The sequence below is a fragment of the Montipora capricornis genome, chromosome 10 (assembly GCF_036669925.1).
Source record: "Montipora capricornis isolate CH-2021 chromosome 10, ASM3666992v2, whole genome shotgun sequence".
In the NCBI taxonomy this organism is placed as follows: Eukaryota; Metazoa; Cnidaria; class Anthozoa; order Scleractinia; family Acroporidae; genus Montipora; species Montipora capricornis.
In genome coordinates, this window is record NC_090892.1 from 49,620,222 (window position 1) to 49,644,618 (window position 24,397).

General features: G+C 39.7%; 2 protein-coding genes and 1 pseudogene across 2 annotated transcripts; all 3 read right to left on the reverse strand.

The window, feature by feature from the left end:
- Positions 1 to 2,010: 2,010 nt before the first annotated feature.
- On the reverse strand, positions 2,011 to 4,638 carry LOC138021483 (cytochrome P450 1A1-like). Its single transcript, XM_068868368.1, has 2 exons — positions 4,290 to 4,638; positions 2,011 to 3,496 (listed from the first exon to the last, which is right to left on the reverse strand). The coding sequence occupies exons 1-2, from the start codon at positions 4,606 to 4,608 to the stop codon at positions 2,100 to 2,102; spliced, it is 1,716 nt and encodes a 571-aa protein (XP_068724469.1). The 5' UTR covers positions 4,609 to 4,638; the 3' UTR covers positions 2,011 to 2,099.
- Positions 4,639 to 9,471: 4,833 nt separating this feature from the next.
- On the reverse strand, positions 9,472 to 13,018 carry LOC138020973 (steroid 17-alpha-hydroxylase/17,20 lyase-like; annotated as a pseudogene).
- A 3,477-nt stretch (positions 13,019 to 16,495) lies between these two features.
- On the reverse strand, positions 16,496 to 20,359 carry LOC138021923 (cytochrome P450 1A1-like). Its single transcript, XM_068868950.1, has 2 exons — positions 20,140 to 20,359; positions 16,496 to 17,978 (listed from the first exon to the last, which is right to left on the reverse strand). The coding sequence occupies exons 1-2, from the start codon at positions 20,300 to 20,302 to the stop codon at positions 16,570 to 16,572; spliced, it is 1,572 nt and encodes a 523-aa protein (XP_068725051.1). The 5' UTR covers positions 20,303 to 20,359; the 3' UTR covers positions 16,496 to 16,569.
- Between the last annotated feature and the right edge of the window lie 4,038 nt (positions 20,360 to 24,397).

The window sequence follows — 24,397 nt, forward strand, 5'->3', positions numbered from 1 at the left end:
TCGTCAACATACCGTCGATAAAGTAAAATACTGGAAGCCTTGTAGTTTTCCAACCAGATCATTTCATGGTGACCCATGAAAAGATTAGCCAACACCAGGGCAAGGGGAGAGACCATTGCCACCCCATCAATTTGATCAAAAAACGAACCCTTAAACAGGAAATGTGTTTGAGCAGGGGCAAAATTAAAAAGATTTCTGAGTTCAGTTTTAGTTAGCTGGAGATCAGGGTTGCCCTTGGAGATGTAGTCAACCGCCAGGTTGAAACACTCCTCCAAAAGAAAAAAACTGCCTCCAAGGGTATGTTTGTAAACAAACTTTCGACATCAAAGGAAACCATGAACTTTCCCGATAAAGGCAATTCATTGATTTCACGAACAAAAGTAAAAGTGTCTAAAGCACAATATTCAGATGGGATATGAGGTTCCAAAAGAATGCATAAATACTTGGCCAGCTCATAGTTGTATGTTCCAATTGAAGAAACTATAGGACGGAACGGAGGTGTTGAGTTCGGATCACGGGCCTTATGCATCTTGGTTGAGAGCCAGAGGGATACATTTTGTCATCAATACAGCGATCCAAATGGCCATTCTTTAGAAGCTTCCTGAGGTAACGTTGTAGCTTACCTTCTCTTAACAAGGTGGGGTCTTCCTTGATAGGTCTAACTTTAATGTGGAAGTGTCATTGATGATCTTGAGAATACCATTGTCATATGCAATTCTGTCCAGGACCACAACACCATTTCCCTTGTCCGGTTTAAAATCACGATGCTTTGTATCTTCTTCAAGTCCTTCAAGATTCGGTATTTCTTACGATCGGCAGTCGTTGATAGATGTGCAGATACGGTAGGAGTGTGCAAGATGAGAAAGGTCAGCACCAGTTTGCCATAGTGCGATGTATGAGTTCCAAGCAAGTGAAGACATCAGTTTTGCTAATACTAGAAATTGTTATTAATCTTACGTAAAAACCTTTTCCCCGGCCCAATCATATCGTTGAGAGAGTCATTAGCCAGTATATTACAAAAACTCAGACCCTTATATTGGGCCCTTCTCGATTGTAGCACAAAACAGATTACGCAAATTACTTAAACGTTATTGTAACAATCTTGATGTTAAGCTAGCCTTTTCTTCCTTCAAGATCCGTAGCATGTCTAGTGTGAAGGACCCTGTGCCTGTTGAACTTCGTTCGAATGTTGTCTACATGTTTACCTGTGCAAGCTGTAATTCTTGCTATGTCGGCGAAACTAGCCGACACCTCTCGACACGTATTCGCGAACACTTAAACAGGGACAGGACCTCACATATCTTTCAACACCTTCAACAATCCGAGGCATGCCGTAACTCCTGCTCTGCTGAATGTTTTAAAGTTAAGACCGTGCGACCACAAAATTCCAGGTCAAGATAAAAGAAGCGTTATATATTTCCTGGGAGCAACCTTCTTTAAACAAGCAATTATATCATGTTAATTTAACTCTCTCGTTCTAATCAACATGTTCCATTGTACACTCTTTTTTGTTACCTTTGGCTATTTTGTTAGATTCCCAATTTATTTCACGTTGTTATTTATCTTTGTTTAGCATATTATAAATTCAAATGTAACTTCAAATTAATTCTACTTTCAACTGAAGATGGTCGTTGCACGACCGAAACATGTCTTGTAAATTTAATTTCAAATGTGTCGTCACTTTTATAAGCTGCTTTCCGGTTGATTACCTCCATGAAAAAGTCGCACTAATTAACGTGAGAACGAGACAAATTGTAGTATCTGCTTGATTACCACAAGAATAAGTAAGTAAGCCTGTGGAGCACGGAATCTGCATAGAAGCATAACAAGTTGAAGTACGGGTTTTTCAATACCCAATTCAAGTGTCTAACGGTGCCACAACTCCCAACAACTCTACAAGCGCTACTAGATAAAATTTGTCACTTATCAGAGCAGTGATCAATTCTAGATTTTAACTACCAAAAGTTTTGATGACCAAAAAGACAATTACAAAACCTTGCCATGAAAATTCACGAAAGTGATTTATTCTTTCGATGTTTAAAAACGTACTTGCTGTTACATTAACTTCAATTTTGTTAGTAGTTTCCGACAAGTCTTAGCTAAGAGCGTTCAGTAATTTTCACATAGAACTTCTCCGCCGCTAACGTTAGGCCACTATGACCCTGAAAATTAATTCCTTGATACTTGGCCGGCAGACCATCCTGCGTAAAATGAAAACTGTGAAGAAGCACTGCAAGGAAAACGGAAAGTGCTCTCGTGGCCAAAGTTTCACCAGGGCACCGACGCCGACCGGCCGAGAATGGCATGAATCCCCCGAGAGACCTGGGATCGAGCAGCTGACCATGGCTGTTCAGGAACCGTCTGGGTTCAAAGATATCCGGGTCTTTCCAGATGTCGGGATTGCGATGAACTGACCACAAATTGATAAAGATCATAGTGTCTTTTGGGATGCTGAACCCACGAACATTCGTCTCGGCGGTAGTCGAACGCGGTATGGAAAGAGGGACGACACTGGTCACCCTCAAGAGTTCGAAGACTGTAGCTTGCAGAAGAGGAAGTGATGGTATGTCTTGCAGGGTTGGGAGTCGTCTTCGTCCGATCACGCGATCTAATTCGTTATGAAGCTGGCGCTGGATGTCGGGATGTTTTGTCAGGTATGCCAGACCCCAGTAGAGTGTAGTGGAAGACGTATCAAAAGCAGCACCCAATAGATCTCCCAACACGGAAATAATGTCTTCATCACTAAACACTGGATTCACACTTACGGTGTCTTCTTCGGCTGAAGCTTTCTCAGTTTCTTTTTTCACGACTCTAAGGAAACTGTCTGCAATGTTGCGAGCTCTACTGTCAACATAGGATTCCTTGTTCTTTTTGAACATCTGGGAAACGACGTCCAACAAAGAATCTATAGTGACAACAAGGTTTACGACTTGCTTGTTGGGAAAATATTTCAGCAGTGGCAGGAAATCAACTAGGCTGCTGCCATTCACAGATTTTCCGAAGTTTTCTGTGAGCTCAAGTATTTTTCGTAGACCTTCATCATCGTAAGATCGCTGGACTCCGAACAAAGCATGCATGATGACGTTTGCTGTGGCGCACTTGAAAGACATCAAAGCATCGACTGGATCATCCTTCTGTTGCTGTAAGTGCCGCACTAAGCGCTGGGATTCGAGCAGCAGTTTCTCTTCGAGGATATGGGTGTTCTTTACAAAATCTTTGATTCCGGCAACGCTGATCTTTCGGCAAATTCGCCATCGAGGCGAGTAGTCCGTGAGTACAAGGCTGTTACCAAGACGATTGGCCAATTCAAAGGTGTAGAGTTTTGGTCTCCCAGCAAAGGTAGTAGGATGTTTGATAATTGTTTCTTGGATGGCTTGCTCTCCGTTTATCACCACAACCAAACGATTCCCGAGCATCAAACTGAACACGTCCCCATACTCCTTTGCCATTCCGGTGAAGTCGAGATGTGGGTTATTTCCAATGCGAAAACTGGCACCTGTTTCGGAAAAAAGTTCAATTAATTAGAGTTAACGTTAAAAGTACTTAGTATAAAAGTTCGAGGATTAGAAAGTTAATTGGATTACCGGTATATTCAGGTTGGGTGGCGACCTACATCGGAGCCAGTAATGTGTTTAACTGAAGTGTATTTAAGACTATAGCTTGAAGGCAATTCAGTGAAGTACTATTGTGGAACGAAGCAGTCAACAATCTAAATAGATTCTTTATTTTTGTCTTATAGTCAGAAACTAGCATCTCACACGGTCGCAGATCATGAGTGTCTACCTATTACATTCCGGACTAGGAACTATTGTTACCCCGATTAAGAATTTGTTATGTTATGTTATCTTGGTTTTCTTCTCTTGTTTTATGAACATTAAGCTCATGTTACAACACTGAACGACTCGTAACTTCCTTCTGTTTATCATCAATCGTGGTACAGTGGAACAGAGATTGTGCTGAAAGGGTTCGATAAATAGCATGCGTGGTAAGAAGGTACTTGTTAGCGCACTTTGTTCTCGAATTCGCTGTGACGAGAGGCCAACGCTTGAAACGTCATCTTTCGAATTCAGTTTACCATATCAGCTCAGTTGATAAACTAAACTCAACTGGCCTTTATCTATTTGTACTCTGCCTGAGAGTTGCAACTGAAGACCCCAATCAAGCCTGCGCTGTTAGCGCAAAACATGGAACTGACCATTTCTATAACATAGTCGAAGACAATAGCTTTCTTTGTTGTTCACTAGCAATACTTCGCTAAAACAGATTTGGCAAAATGCACTCATAATTACCGATGACAGGCAAGCCCCAAGGTCCTGGAGGCAGCTTGGAGAAAGAATGTTGCCAGACTTCTCTTGCACAGAACAGCAATAAAACAAGCCAACAAAGAAACACACTTTTTCCAGGTAAAGAAAAATCTTCAAGGGACAAATTCATGATCACCGTGTAATGACTACCCAAAGAAGCTAAATTTGTACTTTCATCCGCTAGAGAGCCGATTCGAGTTTCGTGGCAGATACGGAAAGTGAGGGTATTAGGGTCGAATATAATTTTTTTCTGCGGAAAAAACACTCGAAAGTGATTAAGTTTGAGTATCAAACGTGACGTCATAATGCCGGCCCACGAAGGCTAAACCCGAAAACAAATCATTCTTTCGATGACAATTACACACATGAAAAGCACTTCATATTGAAATTCAGGTGAAATATATGAAATAAAATGATATTTTTTCAAGATGAGTGAAAGAAACTTCCTATGTTTTAAACTGGAATCCATTTCCATCCTTGAAGTAAATAAAAGAATAGGAAACGATTTACAGTCTCAGTGCGGTGATGTGGAGTATTTTTATTAACCACTTCACTCAGGGATTTTCATAAATAATTTGTAATTTTATGCTATTACGGAGATTTAGCTTTTTTTTTAAACTGCAGCGTACTACCAATTACGGAAGCTACAGAAGCCAGGCCAAAACGCTGAAAACTACATTGCGCACTCTTTTCGAACAGTAAGTGTGCTGGCTCTTCATAACATCTCACACATTTTCCTCTACTTGCAAGGGGTGCGATAAGGCGCCTACTGTTAAGGGAGCTTATCAGTAGTAGAGAAGGCAGCTGAAATGTCCAAATATTTTGCAAGAGTTACATGTACCACACAGGCAGAACGTTGTCCCCTTCAACCTCGTCCCCAGGGCGCTTTTTCCTGGCTTTGGGTGGGGAAGGAAAAGCGTCCTGGGGACGAGGTTGTTTCCCCTTTAGCTTAAAGCCCGTGAGTTAGGGGAGTTAGTGTTGCCGATTCGGTGGGGGGTTCTGACCTCCTGCACGGTCGGCTACTAAAGTAAAAGTGAACAAACGACATTTTTAATTTTTTTGTTTCGTGGGAGTGGGGGAAGGGGGGGGGGAGGGGTGGGGGAGATGGGCTGGCAGGGTAGGGCAACTTAATTAAGAGACGTCTGTTCTTTCTACATTCTGCATTCTGCAAACAGGTCAAAAACCCCTTTCAGAGCCTCTTTAACAATAGCAAGCCAGAAGTTAATAAATATATTAGGTCATACACACAGATACACGCATGTTTTAAGAAGGCTTAACGCAATCTCCGACACACCCTTTGAAGTTGGTTTTCTTACTGAGTTTGAATAATTGCCCCTCCTCCCAAACAATGTTGCCAACAGTGAACAGTCATTTCCTTGTGTATTTCAACATTAATTGGGGGGAGGGGGGGACTTGTATTTTGAAGCTTTATTTGAAAATTTGACAGTTATTATGCTTAGTTTCTGACGTCTGAGAGCTTTTCAGGCCCACCCTGGCGTTATCGTCTCAGCTACTTTTGCCAGTGATTGTAGATGAATAATCGCGAAAGACGTCTATGGTCTGCGTCACCGTGGTAGATCTTAAAGTCCTGAAAGTCCATATTGGCTAGGTAAGGACGTGGCTACATTTTCACCGTTTCAGCGCAGTGACTTGAAGTCTCTGATAAACGAGGCACACATCATGTGTAGAGACATGTAGAGAAGTGTAGAGTGCTCTTGCATGGTGTAGAGAAGACCGAAAGTATGCCTGTCTTGAGATTCTGTAATAACTGTAAAAATACGCTGCAATAAGTAAAAGCCTACCATCCTGAGTTTAAAGAGTCCGTTTTTAGGCTTGATAACTGTGGACACGAGCTAAAACAAAGTGAAGTGGTGTTGTTGGAGCTTTGCATCCTAATTTGACTAATTGAGCTAAATCTGTTTAAATTTGCATTTTTGTTTTCATTTGAAGAAAGTAGAACATTTTGATCAGAAAGATTTCCAATATCAGTCGTTTTGTCTTTCATTTACACTGCACTGGAACTAAGAGGCCGGGCCCCTCAGTATATGGTAGCCATGCGCCAAATTGAATCACGGGATCCAATCGCGAGCGACTTGACACGGAACGGCGAACAACAGCTCAGCCAAGTGGCACAAGATGTCCTTATTTCAAGTAAGAGGCTTAACAGCTTGTTTCAAATAAACTACAGACACCTGGCTCGCCATGTTCAAAAGTTTGCTTTTGATAAACAAGCAGGCCGATGTGTAGTTCCGAATATCAAAAGTCCATACTTTTCAGAGGCCTCTAAAACTACTGGTACCGTGTTAATTGTTGCAAGTTAAAATTCGCTCTTATTGTTTCAGAGTCTCAGTTAAAGAGACGTGTCTAATTTTTTACTCGATATTTTTAATCTGTTAGACAGTGAGAACAATAATTTATCGAAAACAGGTGTTACGTGTTTTCGTTTCGAACACGTTACCGGTAGTATTTTCCGATTTGTTCATTTTGGTCTGACCTTATGAAAACAAAAAAATAATTAATAAAGCTGCTTTGTCACATCAACGCATGTAGTTTGCCGGCTGAAAGCACGGCAATTGCAAACAATCCAAAGTAATTCACCCTGTGTGTACGCTCGAGACACGCAAAGGGCACGCTCTTATGCTAGGCTTCGAAATCAAGCAATTGCTTTATATTTCCACAAGGAAACATAAAAAGAACAGTATCTCTTCTTAAAAGCTAACTAAGGAATTCCGAATGCACCAAGATATTTATCAGTTAACGTGGAGTACAAAATACGAGAATCTGTTTACTTTCCCGTTCCTCGTTTTGCGGTTTTGAGTTCAAGGTTAAAAAGGAAAAAGTGAAATGACGTCTGCAAGCAAACCACTTGCCTCTGCGTTGACCATTTCCTCTTGGCCATTATCAAGTTAATCATTTTGTCTGTTTACAAGTTAAATTTAAGATACAAATTAAATGGTTCATTGGCTTACAATGCGTTATCATCAAAGCAACAAAAGAACGAAACAGTTTCCTCCTGTCTGCATGCGCAACAGTCTTCATCGCCTTGAATCTTCTCAGTCTAGCGAACAGTTTTGGAACAAACCGTGCCAGACAATTTGTTAATGTAAGGGTGTCATTCTTGTTTTGTACACGCAATTGAAATATCAATCAGTCAACCACGGAAGAATGTTGTTGATCGCAAAAGTAACTCACTTAACATTTATTGATCATGCTTTAGCCCCCTATTACAGACCCTTTGAAATATTTGAATTCTAAAATCTTAACACTTTTCAGCCTTTAAAGTTTATTGACGGCCACAATAGATGGTTTTTACCTGACGTCACAGCAGCCATGTTGGTGCACAGAACAATAGAGAAAAAATTGTTTTGGGAATTTCATTCTATTGTAATGCAAAGCATGAGCCATAATTTGCTATTGTTTTGTGGACCAACATGGCTGTCTCATCACGTGATTGAAAACCATCAATGATGCCTCCCCGTTCACACCAAACTTTAAACATGTTTTGAAGATATTTAGTTAACCACGGTTTCAAAGTGTTTTCTTTTTAAATAATGTATACTGATTTTTGTCGACTACGCATTTAGCACAAATCAAAACATGAATTGAAACTGACCTGAATCTCATGTAAAAGCCAGTCAACATTTTTCTGACTTATTTTCATTTTGTTAAACCCAGGTTAATTAAACATGTCTTGTTGGTGAGAATGGGGTAAGTCCAGTTGGATGACGTAGCGCGCAGAAAGTGATTTGCATTTCAACGAAAAGTGAGTGTGTAGAGGTCATACAAAATGATTTCTGTGCAGCAATGACCAAAAAGACTCTTAGGCTTTTTTTTTAGGTGTGTTTTCCCGACAGATTGCCTCTATACTGAAGCTTATTTGCTGGAGAAGAAGTTCTAGGTTCATTGTGCATTTTTTGATCACACAAATGATGACAGAACAGATCCCATCGATGTAAAGAAAGCCGAAATAAATAATGTCTCGAAGATTTAGAAATATCTCGGATACGTCGTAGAAGACGACTTGTTACTCAATTGAGAGACCGCCAGGAATGTAAGGCGAAACTCTTTATTCTTCTCAGCTTTATTGAGCAGATCAAAATAAATGGGAACAATGTCAAAACACAAATACAAGGAACAAAATGATTGATTTCAATATTGAGTTATAAGTAAAAAACCAGCAAAACATTGATGATCCGTTGAGCAAAAGAGATAAAATTAGTAGTACCTATTTGTTTGCGACGTACTATAACGCACAATTTACTGCAGAATTGACTGAAATACACCACTCAATGGAAAGAAAGACTTGACTGTTTAGTTTGCCTTTACGAGAACGTGCAATTGCCCGAGGCAAATGAGTAAGGATGTCTTCTGCATAACAAAACTGATACCATCGGCAAACTTGCCGGCTAAATTATTAATTATCTTAGCCTTTTGAAGGATGGTGTTTCAACGGTTTAAAGTAAAGAGTTGAAGATTGCAGCTTGTCGTGACCAGCTTGGGCGTGATAATCATATACCTCTCGTTACGCACAATTTTGGAATAGTCGTCTCATTCAGAAACTGAAATTAGCGGGAAACCATTGTTTAGTCCTGCTAAAAGGTGCAATTTCCAGGACAGAAAAAGTACCGTAAGACATATCTGTTGTCGGTCAGAACCGGTCTCAGGTTAAATCCGTTACGATCTCTAGCTGTAGGTTAAATTGAATACTCACTCTACGTTGTTAAATGCAGCTATATCAAATATCAACTCCCCCCCCCCCCCCCCCAAAAGGACGGTCCTTTCCTCAAGGTCTGTCTTACGCATCTCAACACAGTCTTTTTAATGTTTCATAATTATCGGCCTATCGATTTCTATATTCGGTGAGCTATCCATTCAGTCTAACATTACAACATAGTAAGGCAACCAAGAACTGAAACAATGCACTTGCCGGTACTGGAATTCGGACCCTCCAGATTATTAGTTTTCAATTCATCTGAGTGCCTTTTCAACCTAGATAAAGTGAGGATCAGCAATTCAGCCTAGGTAAAAAGGGATTCAACCAGAGAACGGACTTTACCGGCAGCATATAAATTTTCCATGGTAACGACAACAGCTATTTTCTACATAACTTAAATTTGAAACACGACAAGCTGGCTGTAACTGTATTGCGATGATCGCTGCAATGTCATTAATTCCGTAATTCTAAGCTCACATAGAACTTCGTCGGTGACAAAATGAGGCCGTATTCTCCCTGAAGATCAATTCCTTGATATTCGGTCGGCAAACCAACCTGTGTAAATCGAAAGCTATGAAGTAGCACGGCTAGGAAAACGCAAACTATTTTCTTTGCCAGAGCTTCACCAGGGCACTTGCGGCATCCTCCCGAAAATGGAAGGAAGCCACCGAGCAGCTTGGGGTCGATGAGGTGACCTTGACTATCCAAGAAACGCCTGGGGTTAAAAACATGTGGATCTTTCCACGCTTGAGCGTCGTGGTGCACTGACCACAGGTTGACGAAGACCATGGTGTCTTTTGGGATTATGAAATCCTGTATGCGTATCTCGGACGTGGTGGTTCGTGGTATGGCAAGGGGCACGATGCAGCTTACCCTCAGTAGCTCGTAGACTGCTGCTTGAAGAAGAGGAAGTGATGGTATGTCCTGCAGGGTTGGCAGGCGTTCTTTGCCAATAACGCGATCCAGTTCTTCTTGAAGATCGCGTTGAATGTTTGGATATGTGATCAGGTAGGCCAGACTCCAATGGAGTTTCGGTGGATGAGGTTTCAAATCCCGCACCAAACAGGTCGCCCAGCACGGAAACTATCTGGTCATCCTTAAGCGGTGCAGTCATGCTTGGACTTTCTTTCTCATCTCGTAGGTTCTCGTCTTGGTTTTGGCTTTCCTTTTCGACGACATTGATAAAGCTATCCGCTATGTTACGGACTTGTCCGTCCTGATACGTTTCTTTGTTCTTTTCATACATCTGAAACACTTCTTGTAAAACTACCTTCATTGTCAGTACGAGATTTTTGAGCGCCTTGTTTGGAAGGTACTTGAGCAGTGGTAGGAAATCAACGTGGCCATTGCCATGCATCGCTTTTCGGTGATTCTCTGCAAGGTGGAGAATTTTAAGGAGACCTTCATCATCGTATGAACGCTCCACTCCGAATAGCGCATTGAGAATCATTATGATGTTAGCTGTGGCAGACTTCAGAGTTATCAGAGCATCAACGGCCTTTCCCTTCTGCTTCTTGAAGCAGTGAACCAATCGCTTTGATTCATGCAACAGTTTCTTCTCTAAGGTGTCTTCGTTCTTGACAAAGTTGTGAATGGCACCGACACTGATCTTGCGCGTTAGATTCCATCGGAGCGAGTAGTCACCAAAGGAAGGGTTCTTTCCTATGCGAAAGCTTGCACCTGTTTTGGATAAAGGAAAACTAATAATGAGATGATAGCGAGATTAAAAAACCAAATACAAGAAATTGTACAAATATAGTGCACAAAGAGGACGAATATTAGGTTAAAAGACAGGTTATTAGGGATGTAGCATCACTCTTCAACTTCTACATAATTTATTTGCGGGCAATTGCTTTGTTTTGTCATCTTCCCAGAACTTTTGACTCTCATAAATCAAGAAGCTTAGTGAATTGAGAGAGAAATACGATTTCTAAGAATACTATAGCTTGCGTGAAAGAAGTTGACTGAACCTTTGTTTGCCAAAGAACATGTATTTATATAGTCAATTCGCAGTGAACATTTAATGAATATTTGCTTTTCAATTAACTACCGTTTGTCTCTTGTCAATTAAATCAGAAGTGAGGAAATCGAAACACATTCAACTCAAATCATGTTTATCAATAGTTGCCGAAAGCAAAATCTGATCGGCACCGAAGGCAGTTGCGAGTATTTTAAACGATTAAAAGTCCTCTTCATTCTTCAGCTTGCAAAGCACATCTTTAGCTTCGAGCATGCCTGACCATTAATAAGCCACAAACTATCGACAAACTCAGTCTTATGCGATTTTTTGCTAATGCACAGCAACCTTTTCGCATAGCCAAGCACGATGCTTTCCGTTGTCTCTGAGGTTGGAAAAGAAAACCAAAAGAAGCGAGCGCCGTCTTCCGCCGGAGAGCCGCTATACAATTTTTCACGGTATATATTACGTCACTGTTATTTGGATTTGTAAGGAACTGGGAATAAGCAAAAGGTTTACAAGCACGAAGGAATGTGAAGACAGGTGAAACACATGTGGGAACAAAGTGAAATCAGGCGGCAATGTCCATGTTATTATCATTAACAAGCGCTTCTACTGTCAAGATTCGCATGGCAAAACTGTCCTCCTGATTGCGAGCTGGGTGGCTTCCGCCATTCTGATCGTACTTGGCTGGATCTTTTTTTTACGGATGGCTAGTACACTGAAACAGTTATATATATTTCCCTTTAAAAAGTTGTGCATTCATTCCATGATTGAATTCGACTCAAGTCAGCCTTCCGCCCTAACTTTTTTTCGCTACTGCTATAAATAAACACTTAATATCAAGACTTTTCGAGTAACGGAACAGAACTAACTGCAGAGGTCACTGTTTTTGCGGTAGAAATGAGCAATAGCGCGTAGCCCCTTCGTTAAACCGAAGAAGCCGATCAAGAGTACTTGCTGATCTAATAGACTCAAGGAGCTGATTAATCCCTGGTTAACTTGATGTATCAGCGGGCAATTGGTATTGAGCATAAATGCTAGCCAAAGGATGAGAGTCATTTCCTTTCTCAAGGTTTTGTTTAGTTTAAAAACTTAAAGTTAAAGTGGTTTACGGCTGTTTGTTATCATGCAAGTGTTCGCACCACAAAGGCAGTGGAAATAAGATAAATCATAGTATATCATGATAATAAGACCGGGACGCTTAACACTTTCATGAATCTTGCGTCAGCGAACTTGAGGTTATTGTATCCATCAGAAGTAGTAAATTTGAAATGCTAAGATAAACAACTTATGCGGTCACCATGGCAGATTCTCGGCCGAGAACACGCGATACGCCTCTCTGGTCTTAGGCCGGTGACATGCAAGAGGCAATCACGGTTGCGCAAATATTGAATAATCATACCGCTATTCTGCCCACCCTTATTAAATAAAAAGTCTTTCTATGTGACGAAATTATTAACTTTAGAAAAGGTGAAAAACAAATTATACATCTAGGACTGGCATCAATAATAAACTTATTGAAGTTTTTTGTTTGTCAAATTTTGCTAACTTTATAAAACGTCAACGAGTTACACTTAGGTAAACCAAAAAGATATATTTTTAGTTTAATTTACTCCACGAACTAGAGAAATATTGCTTATACTGCATAAACACACGCACAAATCTTCGAATTCAAGTTAACGCCATGCCTACTGCATTTCTCGACACTTTGTATGAACGATTTGATTCAGTAAAGATTAATGACTTTGGACCAGAAAGAGTAGAGATTAATCTTTGGATCGTGTGAAGAAGGCTTTTACATTATTGAACGTTCATTAAGACCATGCAGTGAATGAATTACAGTGACACAGCAACTGAACGCAAGGAAAAAACCTCACCTATGACTGGTAACCCCCAAGGTCCCGGAGGCAGATGTGAGGCGGAATGCTCCCATATCTCTTTTCCAAAAAGTAAAACGCACATTAGACAGCAGAGGAATACAATTTGGCCAACAGATGGAAATTCTTCGATTCCAAACAGAAACGTCTCCACGAATGCCATTTTTACCCAATTTCCTTGTTACAGCGAACTCCTCTCCGAGCAGTGTCCAAGGTTCAACTGGATAGTTTTTAGGGGAACAGACAAGGTATGAAATTGTTTACACTTCATTGAGATTTGATCTGTTAATCGGCGACAATCACGCTATTCTGTCAATAAAGCGATACATAGAACGTAGTTACTTATTAGTCAGCGTTTTCAACGAGGCATGCTTTGTCTGTGAATTGTTATCAGCCTAAAAGCATGTATCTTGAAAAGCGTATAAGTTGATTTCATTTAAGTTTAAGTTGCAATTGTATCGCTTAGAAACACTTAAATCGCAATTTTTAGTCTTATTAGCTGCATTGCTCAGTTACTTCAACGAGTGAGATAAATCCAGTCGACTGCTATTTAGGACCTCTTCTTCATAAATTCACGCAAATATAACCTCGTAACATAAAACTGAAAATATATAGAAAACTGACCAAAAAAATTTGTAAGTTCACAGCTCACGACATGCATCCCGTACGATTAAACATTGTTTTTCGCTGGATTAATATCAACTTTCATTTCAGGAAATAATTTAGGCGATTTGCAAAAACTCGGAATCTAAACCTGTGAACAAAATCATGAAAATCTGTGTAAAACTCTGCTCAGACAATTCCTGTTTTTTTTAAAATAGTTTTTGAGGTTGCTGTTATTTGCGACACGCCGCATTAAAATTATAAGCCCATTTCCGGCCATCAGTACCCGCTAAAGAGATTATTTTAGGAGTGTCGCCGGATTTTTTATCCCTAGGGCCGAATACATTAATTAGATGATACCGGGGTCACCACAAAAAATAAAGCATTCTCGTTTTTTAAGTATCATTTTAGGTGCCTACTTTTAGTAGTAAAAGCCATAGCTCACATCTGCTAAAATCAGCAATGGCAACTCCATGCGGAATTCGGCTGGCGCGCAGCAGGTTGTTAAATACCTGAAAAATAAGGAAAACATCAGGAGCAGGTTAAGAAGAATTCTCTTTACTCGTAGGGGTTGATGATCAGTGACGGAATATTCAATTTCCGTTTTGGGCAGGCTAAGAAACAAATCGGGCGAACGGTTTGTGAACCGGTTAGTGACGTTTTTTTAAACAGAGATTTGCGGGAATATCCTACCGCTGAGAAAACGTATCGCTTTTTCATAGAACAATGCCGTTGACATATTTCATTGGTCTTTACATCGCAAAAAAAGTCTCATCTCAACCACTGTATTGCTAGCCGGGATCATATTTTCATAACAAACTGTAAACACGAATAAACACAAACACTCTAAAACGAAATAAACATCGCCTTCACTTTGCAAAGTATCTTACTTTTTAGTGGAATATTAATTTTAACTCCGGAATGAGCTATTCCACAGCTGGTTGTCACAACAACAGGAGCTGATGAGCTTTTGATAACAACAGTTGTCACTACTCTCTCTTAATTCAGTTATTCATGGCTCTTTTTCAGATGATTGGCAGATTTTTTTTACTATGTATGTCCAGAACATATAGATGGCACGCTATTTCTCGCACACAACCACTTACGACTGTAACAATGATCAAGCGGCTTATGGAAGTTCGTCAGTCGCCTTCACAAAAAAAAAAGAGAAAAATAAAAAAAAACTCAGTTTGCGTCCGTGTCATCCTTCTTCATCGCTAGGAAAAAAGGAAATTGCCAACCGAAATTTAGGGCGTTGTAAGGCGGGCAAATCCTGAAAATGATCTCAGAACAATTAACAAACATTGGACTAAGCTCTTGCATTGACACCGGTGAGACGGTAAAAAGTTTTTTTGTGACTGATGTCTTGCTCTTTCTCTCTCTGAGTTCGGCTTGTTATTAAGTGCGTATGAGAAATAAGATGTTGCATTCTGAAGTCCAGTTCCCTGACCCCAAGACACAGTACACTGGTTTCAAAGTCTATATAGTGAATTTTAATTGCAATAAATGAAATTTGTCGACAGACGTCTACTTAAGGTTTGATCTAATTAAACAAACTATTGCAAGAATGTCATCTCTTTTCCTACTCTTTTCCTAAATGTGTGGTTTGCATGTAGGACCATATACTGGCCTATTTGATTGAAAGGAGACATTAACATTATGACCACCGTTTCTTACCAAACGAAAAAAATAAGTAGATTTGGTGGTCAAAGTAATTTAATTATATAAACCTAGTTTCAAACCTGTCCAAAGATTCGCTTTTTGTAGGACTTTTGGCCCATGATAAGAATCCATTCTAGATTTGTGAGCATTGATGAACGATTCAGTGCAGTTTACATCATACTTATTAGATTTAAATTGTTTAGCATTAACATTTATTTTTATTTCTTACCTACAGGCCTAACGCCCCAAGAAATAACACGTAATCGTGCAATCTTAGGGCGCTTTCCATTTGACACAACTGACCGGCAAGACCAGGCATTTGAAGGACTAACTCTAAAACGTCTTCAAATTAACCCTCTGCGAAGATGATATACACTCCTCCGGAATAAAACGAGGGATTATCATGCAAGTGTTCCTTCAAATTGTTGCATTTTCTATGCAAACTGACCGGTCTGGCTGGCCAGGTCTGACAAAAAGAAAGCGCCCTTAGGTTTTTCCTGTCCCTCCATATTTGTTACAAGTCTAATTCGTTTCAGTAACAGTCTTTATTAAAAATACAGAAGCGCGTTAAAAGAAAACTGTAATCACCAGAAGAGGTATTAATGGCAATTTCAAGTGACCGATGAAACTTTCTCGATCGCCAAAAAGCGCTCCTCAGTGCGGAGACCGGGCAGGAAACGTCTCTTTAAAATGTAACTTTGCACAGTACCAAGAGATAATGGGGTACTAAGTCTTTTGCGGTTATTTCGTGTCGTTTACTTCATACAATGTGGGTGAATGATCTTAAAATTGAATTTATACCAGCGGTTTCAGAGCAAAAATATAGAATGAAAGATTCGCATTTGTACTCTCACGTTGTCGTTAAAACCTCAAATTTTAATGATTTCACGGCGTTGTTGTCATGCAGAGTGCAGCAATAAAATACTTGCCGCACGTGCAGCACGATTCTTTAACCTCTTTTAACCAATCACACTGTTGTTTTGTTGCGTTTTCCTAACCGTAGCCGTCGTCACTTCTTAAACTCGCTATTACAACATAGTAAGGGAACGAACTTGAACTGTACAATGCACTTGCATAATGTAGTCCGATCGGCGAACTCGGACCCTCCAGATCTTTAGTCCCGTGTCTTTACCTTTACAATACAACTCATTTCTTTTCATCATTTACTTTTCTATAAGTCAATTGAAATCCATGTATAATAATACCCAAAACTAACCCTAAGCTTAATTTTGGCTCCAAAAAACGTTTTTTTAATTCATCTGAGTGCCTATTCAACCTATTGTAGGTAAAATGAGGATCAGCAATTAAATCTAGGTAAAAACGGCTTCAACCTGAGAACGGATTTTACGGAAACATATCCATGCATGGTAATGACCACAGCTATTTAAACTTAAATTTGAAACACGACAAGCTGGTTGTTACGGTGTTGCGATAATCGCTGCAATGTCATTAATTCCGTAATTCTAAGCTCACAAAGAACTTCTTCGGTGATAAAATGAGGCCGTATTCTCCCTGAAGATCAATTCCTTGATATTCGGTCGGCAAACCGACCTGTGTAAATCGAAAACTATGAAGTAGCACCGCTAGGAAAACACAAACTATTTTCTTTGCCAGAGCTTCACCAGGGCACTTGCGGCGTCCTCCCGAAAATGGAAGGAAGCCACCGAGCAGCTTGGGGTCGATGAGGTGACCTTGACTATCCAAGAAACGCCTGGGGTTAAAAACATGTGGATCTTTCCACGCTTGAGCGTCTTGGTGCACTGACCACAGGTTGACGAAGACCATGGTGTCTTTTGGGATTATGAAATCCCGTATGCGTATCTCGGACGTGGTGGTTCGTGGTACTGCAAGGGGCACGATGCAGCTTACCCTCAGTAGCTCGTAGACTGCCGCTTGAAGAAGAGGAAGTGATGGTATGTCCCGCAGGGTTGGCAGGCGTTCTTTGCCAATAACACGATCCAGTTCTTCTTGAAGATCGCGTTGAATGTTTGGATATGTGATCAGGTAGGCCAGACTCCAATAGAGTTCGGTGGATGAGGTTTCAAATCCCGCACCAAACAGGTCGCCCAGCACGGAAACTATCTGGTCATCCTTAAGCAGTGCAGTCATACTTGGACTTTCTTTCTCATCTCGTAGGTTCTCGTCTTCGTTTTGGCTTTCCTTTTCGACGACATTGATAAAGCTATCCGCTATGTTACGGACTTGTCCGTCCTGATACGTTTCTTTGTTCTTTTCATACATCTGAAACACTTCTTGTAATACTACCTTCATTGTCAGTACGAGATTTTTGAGCGCCTTGTTTGGAAGGTACTTGAGCAGTGGTAGGAAATCAACGTGGCCATTGCCATGCACTGCTTTTCGGTGATTCTCTGCAAGGTGGAGAATTTTAAGGAGACCTTCATCATCGTATGAACGCTCCACTCCGAATAGCGCATTGAGAATGATGTTAGCTGTGGCACACTTCAGAGTTATCAGAGCATCAACGGCCTTTCCCTTCTGTTTCTTAAAGCAGTGAACCAAGCGCTTTGATTCATGCAACAGTTTCTCTTCTAAGGTGTCTTCGTTCTTGACAAAGTTGTGAATGGCACCGACACTGATCTTGCGCGTTAGATTCCATCGGGGCGAGTAGTCACCAAAGGAAAGACTACTTCCTTCAGGATTGGCCAAATTAAATGTGTGGAGCTTTGGCCTCCCAGCAAAGGCAATAGAACGCTTTATAATGGTTTCTCGGATGGCTTGTACTCCATTTATCACCACAACCAAACGATTCCCAAGCATCAAGCTGAACACGTCGCCATATTCTTTTGCCATTTTAGTGAAGTCAAGATGTGGGTTCTTTCCTATGCGAAAGCTTGCTCCTGTTTTGGATAAAGGAAAACTAATAATGAGATGATAGCGAGATTAAAAAAACAAATACAAGAAATTGTACAAATATAGTGCACAAAGAGGACGAATATTAGGTTAAAAGACAGGTTATTAGGGATGTAGCATCACTCTTCAACGTCTACATAATTTATTTGCGGGCAATTACTTTGTTTTGTCATCTTCCCAGAACTTTTGACTCTCATAAATCAAGAAGCTTAGTGAATTGAGAGGGAAATACGATTTCTAAGAATACTATAGCTTGCGTGAATGAAGTTGACTGAACCTTTGTTTGCCAAAGAACATGTATTTATAGAGTCAATTCGCAGTGAACATTTAATGAATATTTGCTTTTCAATTAACTACCGTTCGTCTCTTGTCAATTAAATCAGAAGTGAGGAAATCGAAACACATTTAACTCAAATCATGTTTATCAATAGTTGCCGAAAGCAAAATCTGATCGGCACTGAAGGCAGTTGCGAGTATTTTAAACGATTAAAAGTCCTCTTCATTCTTCAGCTTGGCAAAGCACATCTTTAGCTTCGAGCATGCCTGACCTTTAATAAGCCACAAACTATCGACAAACTCAGTCTTATGCGAGTTTTTACTAATGCACAGCAACCTTTTCGCATAGCCAAGCACGATGCTTTCCGTTGTCTCTGAGGTTGGAAAAGAAAACCAAAAGAATCGAGCGCCGTCTTCTGCCGGAAAGCCTATACAATTTTTTTACGGTATATGACGTCAGTGTTATTTGGATTTGTAAGGAACTGGGAATAAGCAAAAGGTTGATAAGCACGAAGAAATGTGAAGACAGGCGAAACAGATGTGGGAACAAAGTGAAATCAGGCGGCAATGTCCATATTATTATCATTAAGAAGCGCTTTTACTGTCAAGGTTCGCATGGGAAAACTGTCCTCCTGATTGCGAGCTGGGTGGCTTCCGCTATTCTGATAGTACTTGGCTGGATCTTTTTTTTACGGATGAATAGTACACTGAAACAGTTATATATATTTCCCTTAAAAAAGTTGTGCATTCATTCCATGTTTGAATTCGACTCAAGACAGCCTTCCGCCCTAACTTTTTTCGCTACTGCTATAAATAAAAACTTAATATCAAGACTTTTCGAGTAACGGAACAGAATTAACTGCAGAGGTCACTGTTTTTGCGGTAGAAATGAGCAATAGCGCGTAGCCCTTTCGTTAAACCGAAGAGGCCGATCAAGAGTACTTGCTGATCTAATAGACTCAAGGAGCTGATTAATCCCTGGTTAACTTGATGTATCAGCGAGCATTTGGTATTGAGCATAAATGCTAGCCAAAGGATGAGAGTCATTTCCTTTCTCAAGGTTTTGTTTAGTTTAAAAACTTAAAGTTAAAGTGGTTTACGGCTGTTTGTTATCATGCAAGTGTTCGCACCACAAAGGCAGTGGATTTCCGAAATAAGATAAATCATAGTATATCATGATAATAAGACCGGGACGCTGAACACTTTCATAAATCTTGCGTCAGTGAACTTGAGGTTATTGTATCCATCAGAAGTAGTAAATTTGAAATGCTAAGATAAACAACTTATGCGGTCACCATGGCAGATTCTCGGCCGAGAACACGCGATACGCCTCTCTGGTCTTAGGCCGGTGACATGCAAGAGGTAATTACGGTTGTGCAAATATTAAATAATCATACAGCTATTCTGCCCACCCTTATTAAATAAAAAGTCTTTCTATGTGACGAAATTATTAACTTTAGAAAAGGTGAAAAACAAATTATACATCTAGGACTGGCATCAATAATAAACTTATTGAAGTTTTTTGTTTGTCAAATTTTGCTAACTTTATAAAACGTCAACGAGTTACACTTAGGTAAACCAAAAAGATATATTTTTAGTTTAATTTACTCCACGAACTAGAGAAATATTGCTTATACTGCATAAACACACGCACAAATCTTCGAATTCAAGTTAACGCCATGCCTACTGCATTTCTCGACACTTTGTACGAACGATTTGATTCAGTAAAGATTAATGACTTTGGACCAGAAAGAGTAGAGATTAATCTTTGGATCGTGTGAAGAAGGCTTTTACATTATTGAACGTTCATTAAGACCATGCAGTGAATGAATTACAGTGACACAGCAACTGAACGCAAGGAAAAAACCTCACCTATGACTGGTAACCCCCAAGGTCCCGGAGGCAGATGTGAGGCGGAATGCTCCCATATCTCTTTTCCAAAAAGTAAAACGCACATTAGACAGCAGAGGAATACAATTTGGCCAACAGATGGAAATTCTTCGATTCCAAACAGAAACGTCTCCACGAATGCCATTTTTACCCAATTTCCTTGTTACAGCGAACTCCTCTCCGAGCAGTGTCCAAGGTTCAACTGGATAGTTTTTAGCGGGAACAGACAAGGTATGAAATTGTTTACACTTCATTGAGATTTGATCTGTTAAACGGCGACAATCACGCTATTCTGTCAATAAAGCGATACGTAGAACGTAGTTACTTATTAGTCAGCGTTTTCAACGAGGCACGCTTTGTCTCTGAATTGTTATCAGCCTAAAAGCGTGTATCTTGAAAAGCGTATAAGTTGATTTCATTTAAGTTTAAGTTGCAATTGTATCGCTTAGAAACACTGTTAATCGCAATTTTTAGTCTTATTAGCTGCATTGCTCAGTTACTTCAACGAGTGAGATAAATCCAGTCGACTGCTATTTAGGACCTCGTATTGAGATCTTCATAACTTCACGCAAATATAACCTCGTAACATAAAACTGAAAATATATAGAAAACTGACCAAAAAAATTTGTAAGTTCACAGCTCACGACATGCATCCCGTACGATGAAACATTGTTTTTCGCTGGATTAATATCAACTTTCATTTCAGGAAATAATTTAGGCGATTTGCAAAAACTCGGAATCTAAACCTGTGAACAAAATCATGAAAATCTGTGTAAAACTCTGCTCAGACAATTCCTGTTTTTTTAAAAATAGTTTTTGAGGTTGCTGTTATTTGCGACACGCCGCATTAAAATTATAAGCCCATTTCCGGCCATCGGTACCCGCTAAAGAGATTATTTTAGGAGTGTCGCCGGATTTTTTATCCCTAGGGCCGAATACATTAATTAGATGATACCGGGGTCACCACAAAAAATAAAGCATTCTCGTTTTTTAAGTATCATTTTAGGTGCCTACTTTTAGTAGTAAAAGCCATAGCTCACATCTGCTAAAATCAGCAATGGCAACTCCATGCGGAATTCGGCTGGCGCGCAGCAGGTTGTTAAATACCTGAAAAATTAGGAAAACATCAGGAGCAGGTTAAGAAGAATTCTCTTTACTCGTAGGGGTTGATGATCAGTGACGGAATATTCAATTTCCGTTTTGGGCAGGCTAAGAAACAAATCGGGCGAACGGTTTGTGAACCGGTTAGTGACGTTTTTTTAAACAGAGATTTGCGGGAATATCCTACCGCTGAGAAAACGTATCGCTTTTTCATAGAACAATGCCGTTGACATATTTCATTGGTCTTTACATCGCAAAAAAAGTCTCATCTCAACCACTGTATTGCTAGCCGGGATCATATTTTCATAACAAACTGTAAACACGAATAAACACAAACACTCTAAAAAGAAATAAACATCGCCTTCACTTTGCAAAGTATCTTACTTTTTAGTGGAATATTAATTTTAACTCCGGAATGAGCTATTCCACTCCTGGTTGTCACAACAACAGGAGCTGATGAGCTTTTGATAACAACAGTTGTCACTACTCTCTCTTAATTCAGTTATTCATGGCTCTTTTTCAGATGATTGGCAGATTTTTTTTACTATGTATGTCCAGAACATATAGATGGCACGCTATTTCTCGCACAAAACCACTTACGACTGTAACAATGATCAAGCGGCTTACGAAAGTTTGTCAGTCGTCTCCACAAAAAAAAAAAAAGAGAAAATAACAAAAAACTCAGTGATTTACCTTGGAAAAGTTTGCGTCCGTGTCATCCTTCTTCATCGCTAGGAAAAAAGGAAATTGCCAACAGAAATTTAGGGCGTTGTAAGGCGGGCAAATCCTGAAAATGATCTCAGAACAATTAACAAACATTGGAGTAAGCTCTTGCATTGACACCGGTGAGACGGTGAAAAGTTTTTTTGTGACTGATGTCTTGCTCTTTCTCTCTCTGAGTTCGGCTTGTTATTAAGTGCGTATGAGAAATAAGATGTTGCATTCTGAAGTCCAGTTCCCTGACCCCAAGACACAGTACACTGGTTTCAAAGTCTATATAGTGAATTTTAATTGGCAATTAATGAAATTTGTCGACAGACATCTACTTAAGGTTTGATCTAATTAAACAAACTATTGCAAGAATGTCATCTCTTTTCCTACTCTTTTCCTTAATGTGTGGTTTGCATGTAGGACCATATACGGGTCTATTTGATTGAAAGGAGACATTAACATTATGACCCCTGTTTCTTACCAAACGAAAAAAATAAGTAGATTTGGTGGTCAAAGTAATTTAATTATGTAAACCTAGTTTCAAACCAAAGATTCGCTTTTTCTAGGACTTTTGGCCTATGATAAGAATCCATTCTAGATTTGCGAGCATTGATGAACGATTCAGTGCAGTTTACATCATACTTATTACGTGGAATGCCGAAGGCATCCACGTCTTAAAACCGGGCTGGAATCTTTTTTTTGTTGGTAGTCACAAATGTGCATACCCCACGGATATTGAATTAATTTCCGATCGGGTGGACTGATTTATATTCCCTACGGTATTTCCAAACTTCCCTGCCCCGAGGAGAACTCCTATACTTCCCAAGCTATCACGATTTTGCTCTGCGAGCGCGTTAGACCACTCGGCCACCGTGACACACTTTCGTCAGATTGGTGAAAGCAAACATTTATAATAGAATCTTTCCGCCCGCCATGATTGTTTCAGTATTAAACTATTCGATAAAGTGGATAGATGCTTTTTCTTTGAGAAAGGCAAACTTTAAAGGTAAGGAGAATTTTCTACGTTATTTCTAGATCTTGCTTCGCACTTGTGTGTTCCACTGTGAACATTATTATTTTGCATACAACGAATACTTCATTAGAAGCATTTTGCATAGAACGAATACGTACTCCAATATTTCTTGGGAACCAGTTTGTTCGCCGTTTTGACGTAGAAAGAAAATAAGAAAATAGCTCTGAACGGCCAAACAAGATAAAAAATGAAATCAAGTTTAAAAAAAACTAATTAGCTATCGCCGTCACGGGGACTTCGCAGCCGTCCCCCATCCAAGTACTAACCTCATTCGGAGGAGCTTAACTTCAGCTGACGTCAACGATTGTGATCTTTATGTTAAATTCGCACATAGATCTTGTCGAACTTTATAACACTTGAAAGAAAAAAAAACGCACTAACAAAAACCAGGTGTTATGCCGTCATTTTGTCACAGATGTATCCTTTGTTTCGTGAGTTGTCAGTAAACACGCAAGGTATAACTTGATCACAGGGGGCCGCTAAAATCGATGTCACTTCCGATTTTGCGATTTTACTTGTATGACCAAAAGTACGATAGAAAAATTGAACTCTGATGGAACGTAACAAAAATCGCCCGAAATGTTTTTCGCTGATGGCAAATTGTTTTATTCTCGATCGACACTTCCTAAAAGTTCCTTCTGATCTCCTTAAAAACTACATATTAATATTTATTTACTTTTTCGTCAATATTTGTTTTGCATAAAGGAGGGTCTTAATGGGGTTAACCGATAGGCGTAAAACGTCCAAAAATTTAGTCGATAGCCGTAAAAATTGAAAAATTTTAACCGTTAGTCGTAAATAGGGTGAAAAAAAGTTAACCGTAAAAGAAACTCTTCCCTAGATTTGTAAAAGTAACCGTTGACATTTCTACGGGTAAAATAGTATTAGAAGTGGAATACTTAAAAGTATGATCTATCAAATAACTTATTTCATCCAGAGATGATCCCAAGACCTTTATTTTGCTTAAAGATACAAAAAATACAGGTTTATTAATATTTAACTCTTTGAAACAAAAGAAATTGATTTATAATTTTTTTGTTAACCGTAACTGAAAAAAATTAACCGATAGCCGTAAAAGAGCCAAAATTTTAGCCGATAACCGTAAAGGCCACCATCCCATTGGGACCCTCATAAAGCAGGCTAGCAAAATCTGTACCTTGCTTTGTTCGCATTTTTGAGCGTTAAAATAGAATTTTTGGGCGTATGTTCCTGACAGCAAAAGTCGCATATTTTAACGTCCCCCATCCAGATACTAACCCCGCTGGAAAGGGAAAAAACTTTAGTAACATTGGTCTTGGAAAGGTGTCAGAAGCTCAGAGTACACGCTTAAGCTTGTGGTGAAAAAGAAGTTGTAAATGATCAACATATCGGCTTTGAAGCCAAATGTTTCTCGAT

Excerpts from the sequence above, each read along its gene's own strand:
- LOC138021483 (XM_068868368.1), bottom strand. The coding sequence starts at position 4,608 with ATGACGTCACGTTTGATACTCAAACTTAATCACTTTCGAGTGTTTTTT. Across the intron at positions 3,497-4,289 it reads TTGGGGCTTGCCTGTCATCG|GTGCCAGTTTTCGCATTGGA; the intron begins GTAATTATGAGT and ends TTTCCGAAACAG.
- LOC138021923 (XM_068868950.1), bottom strand. The coding sequence starts at position 20,302 with ATGGCATTCGTGGAGACGTTTCTGTTTGGAATCGAAGAATTTCCATCT. Across the intron at positions 17,979-20,139 it reads TTGGGGGTTACCAGTCATAG|GAGCAAGCTTTCGCATAGGA; the intron begins GTGAGGTTTTTT and ends TATCCAAAACAG.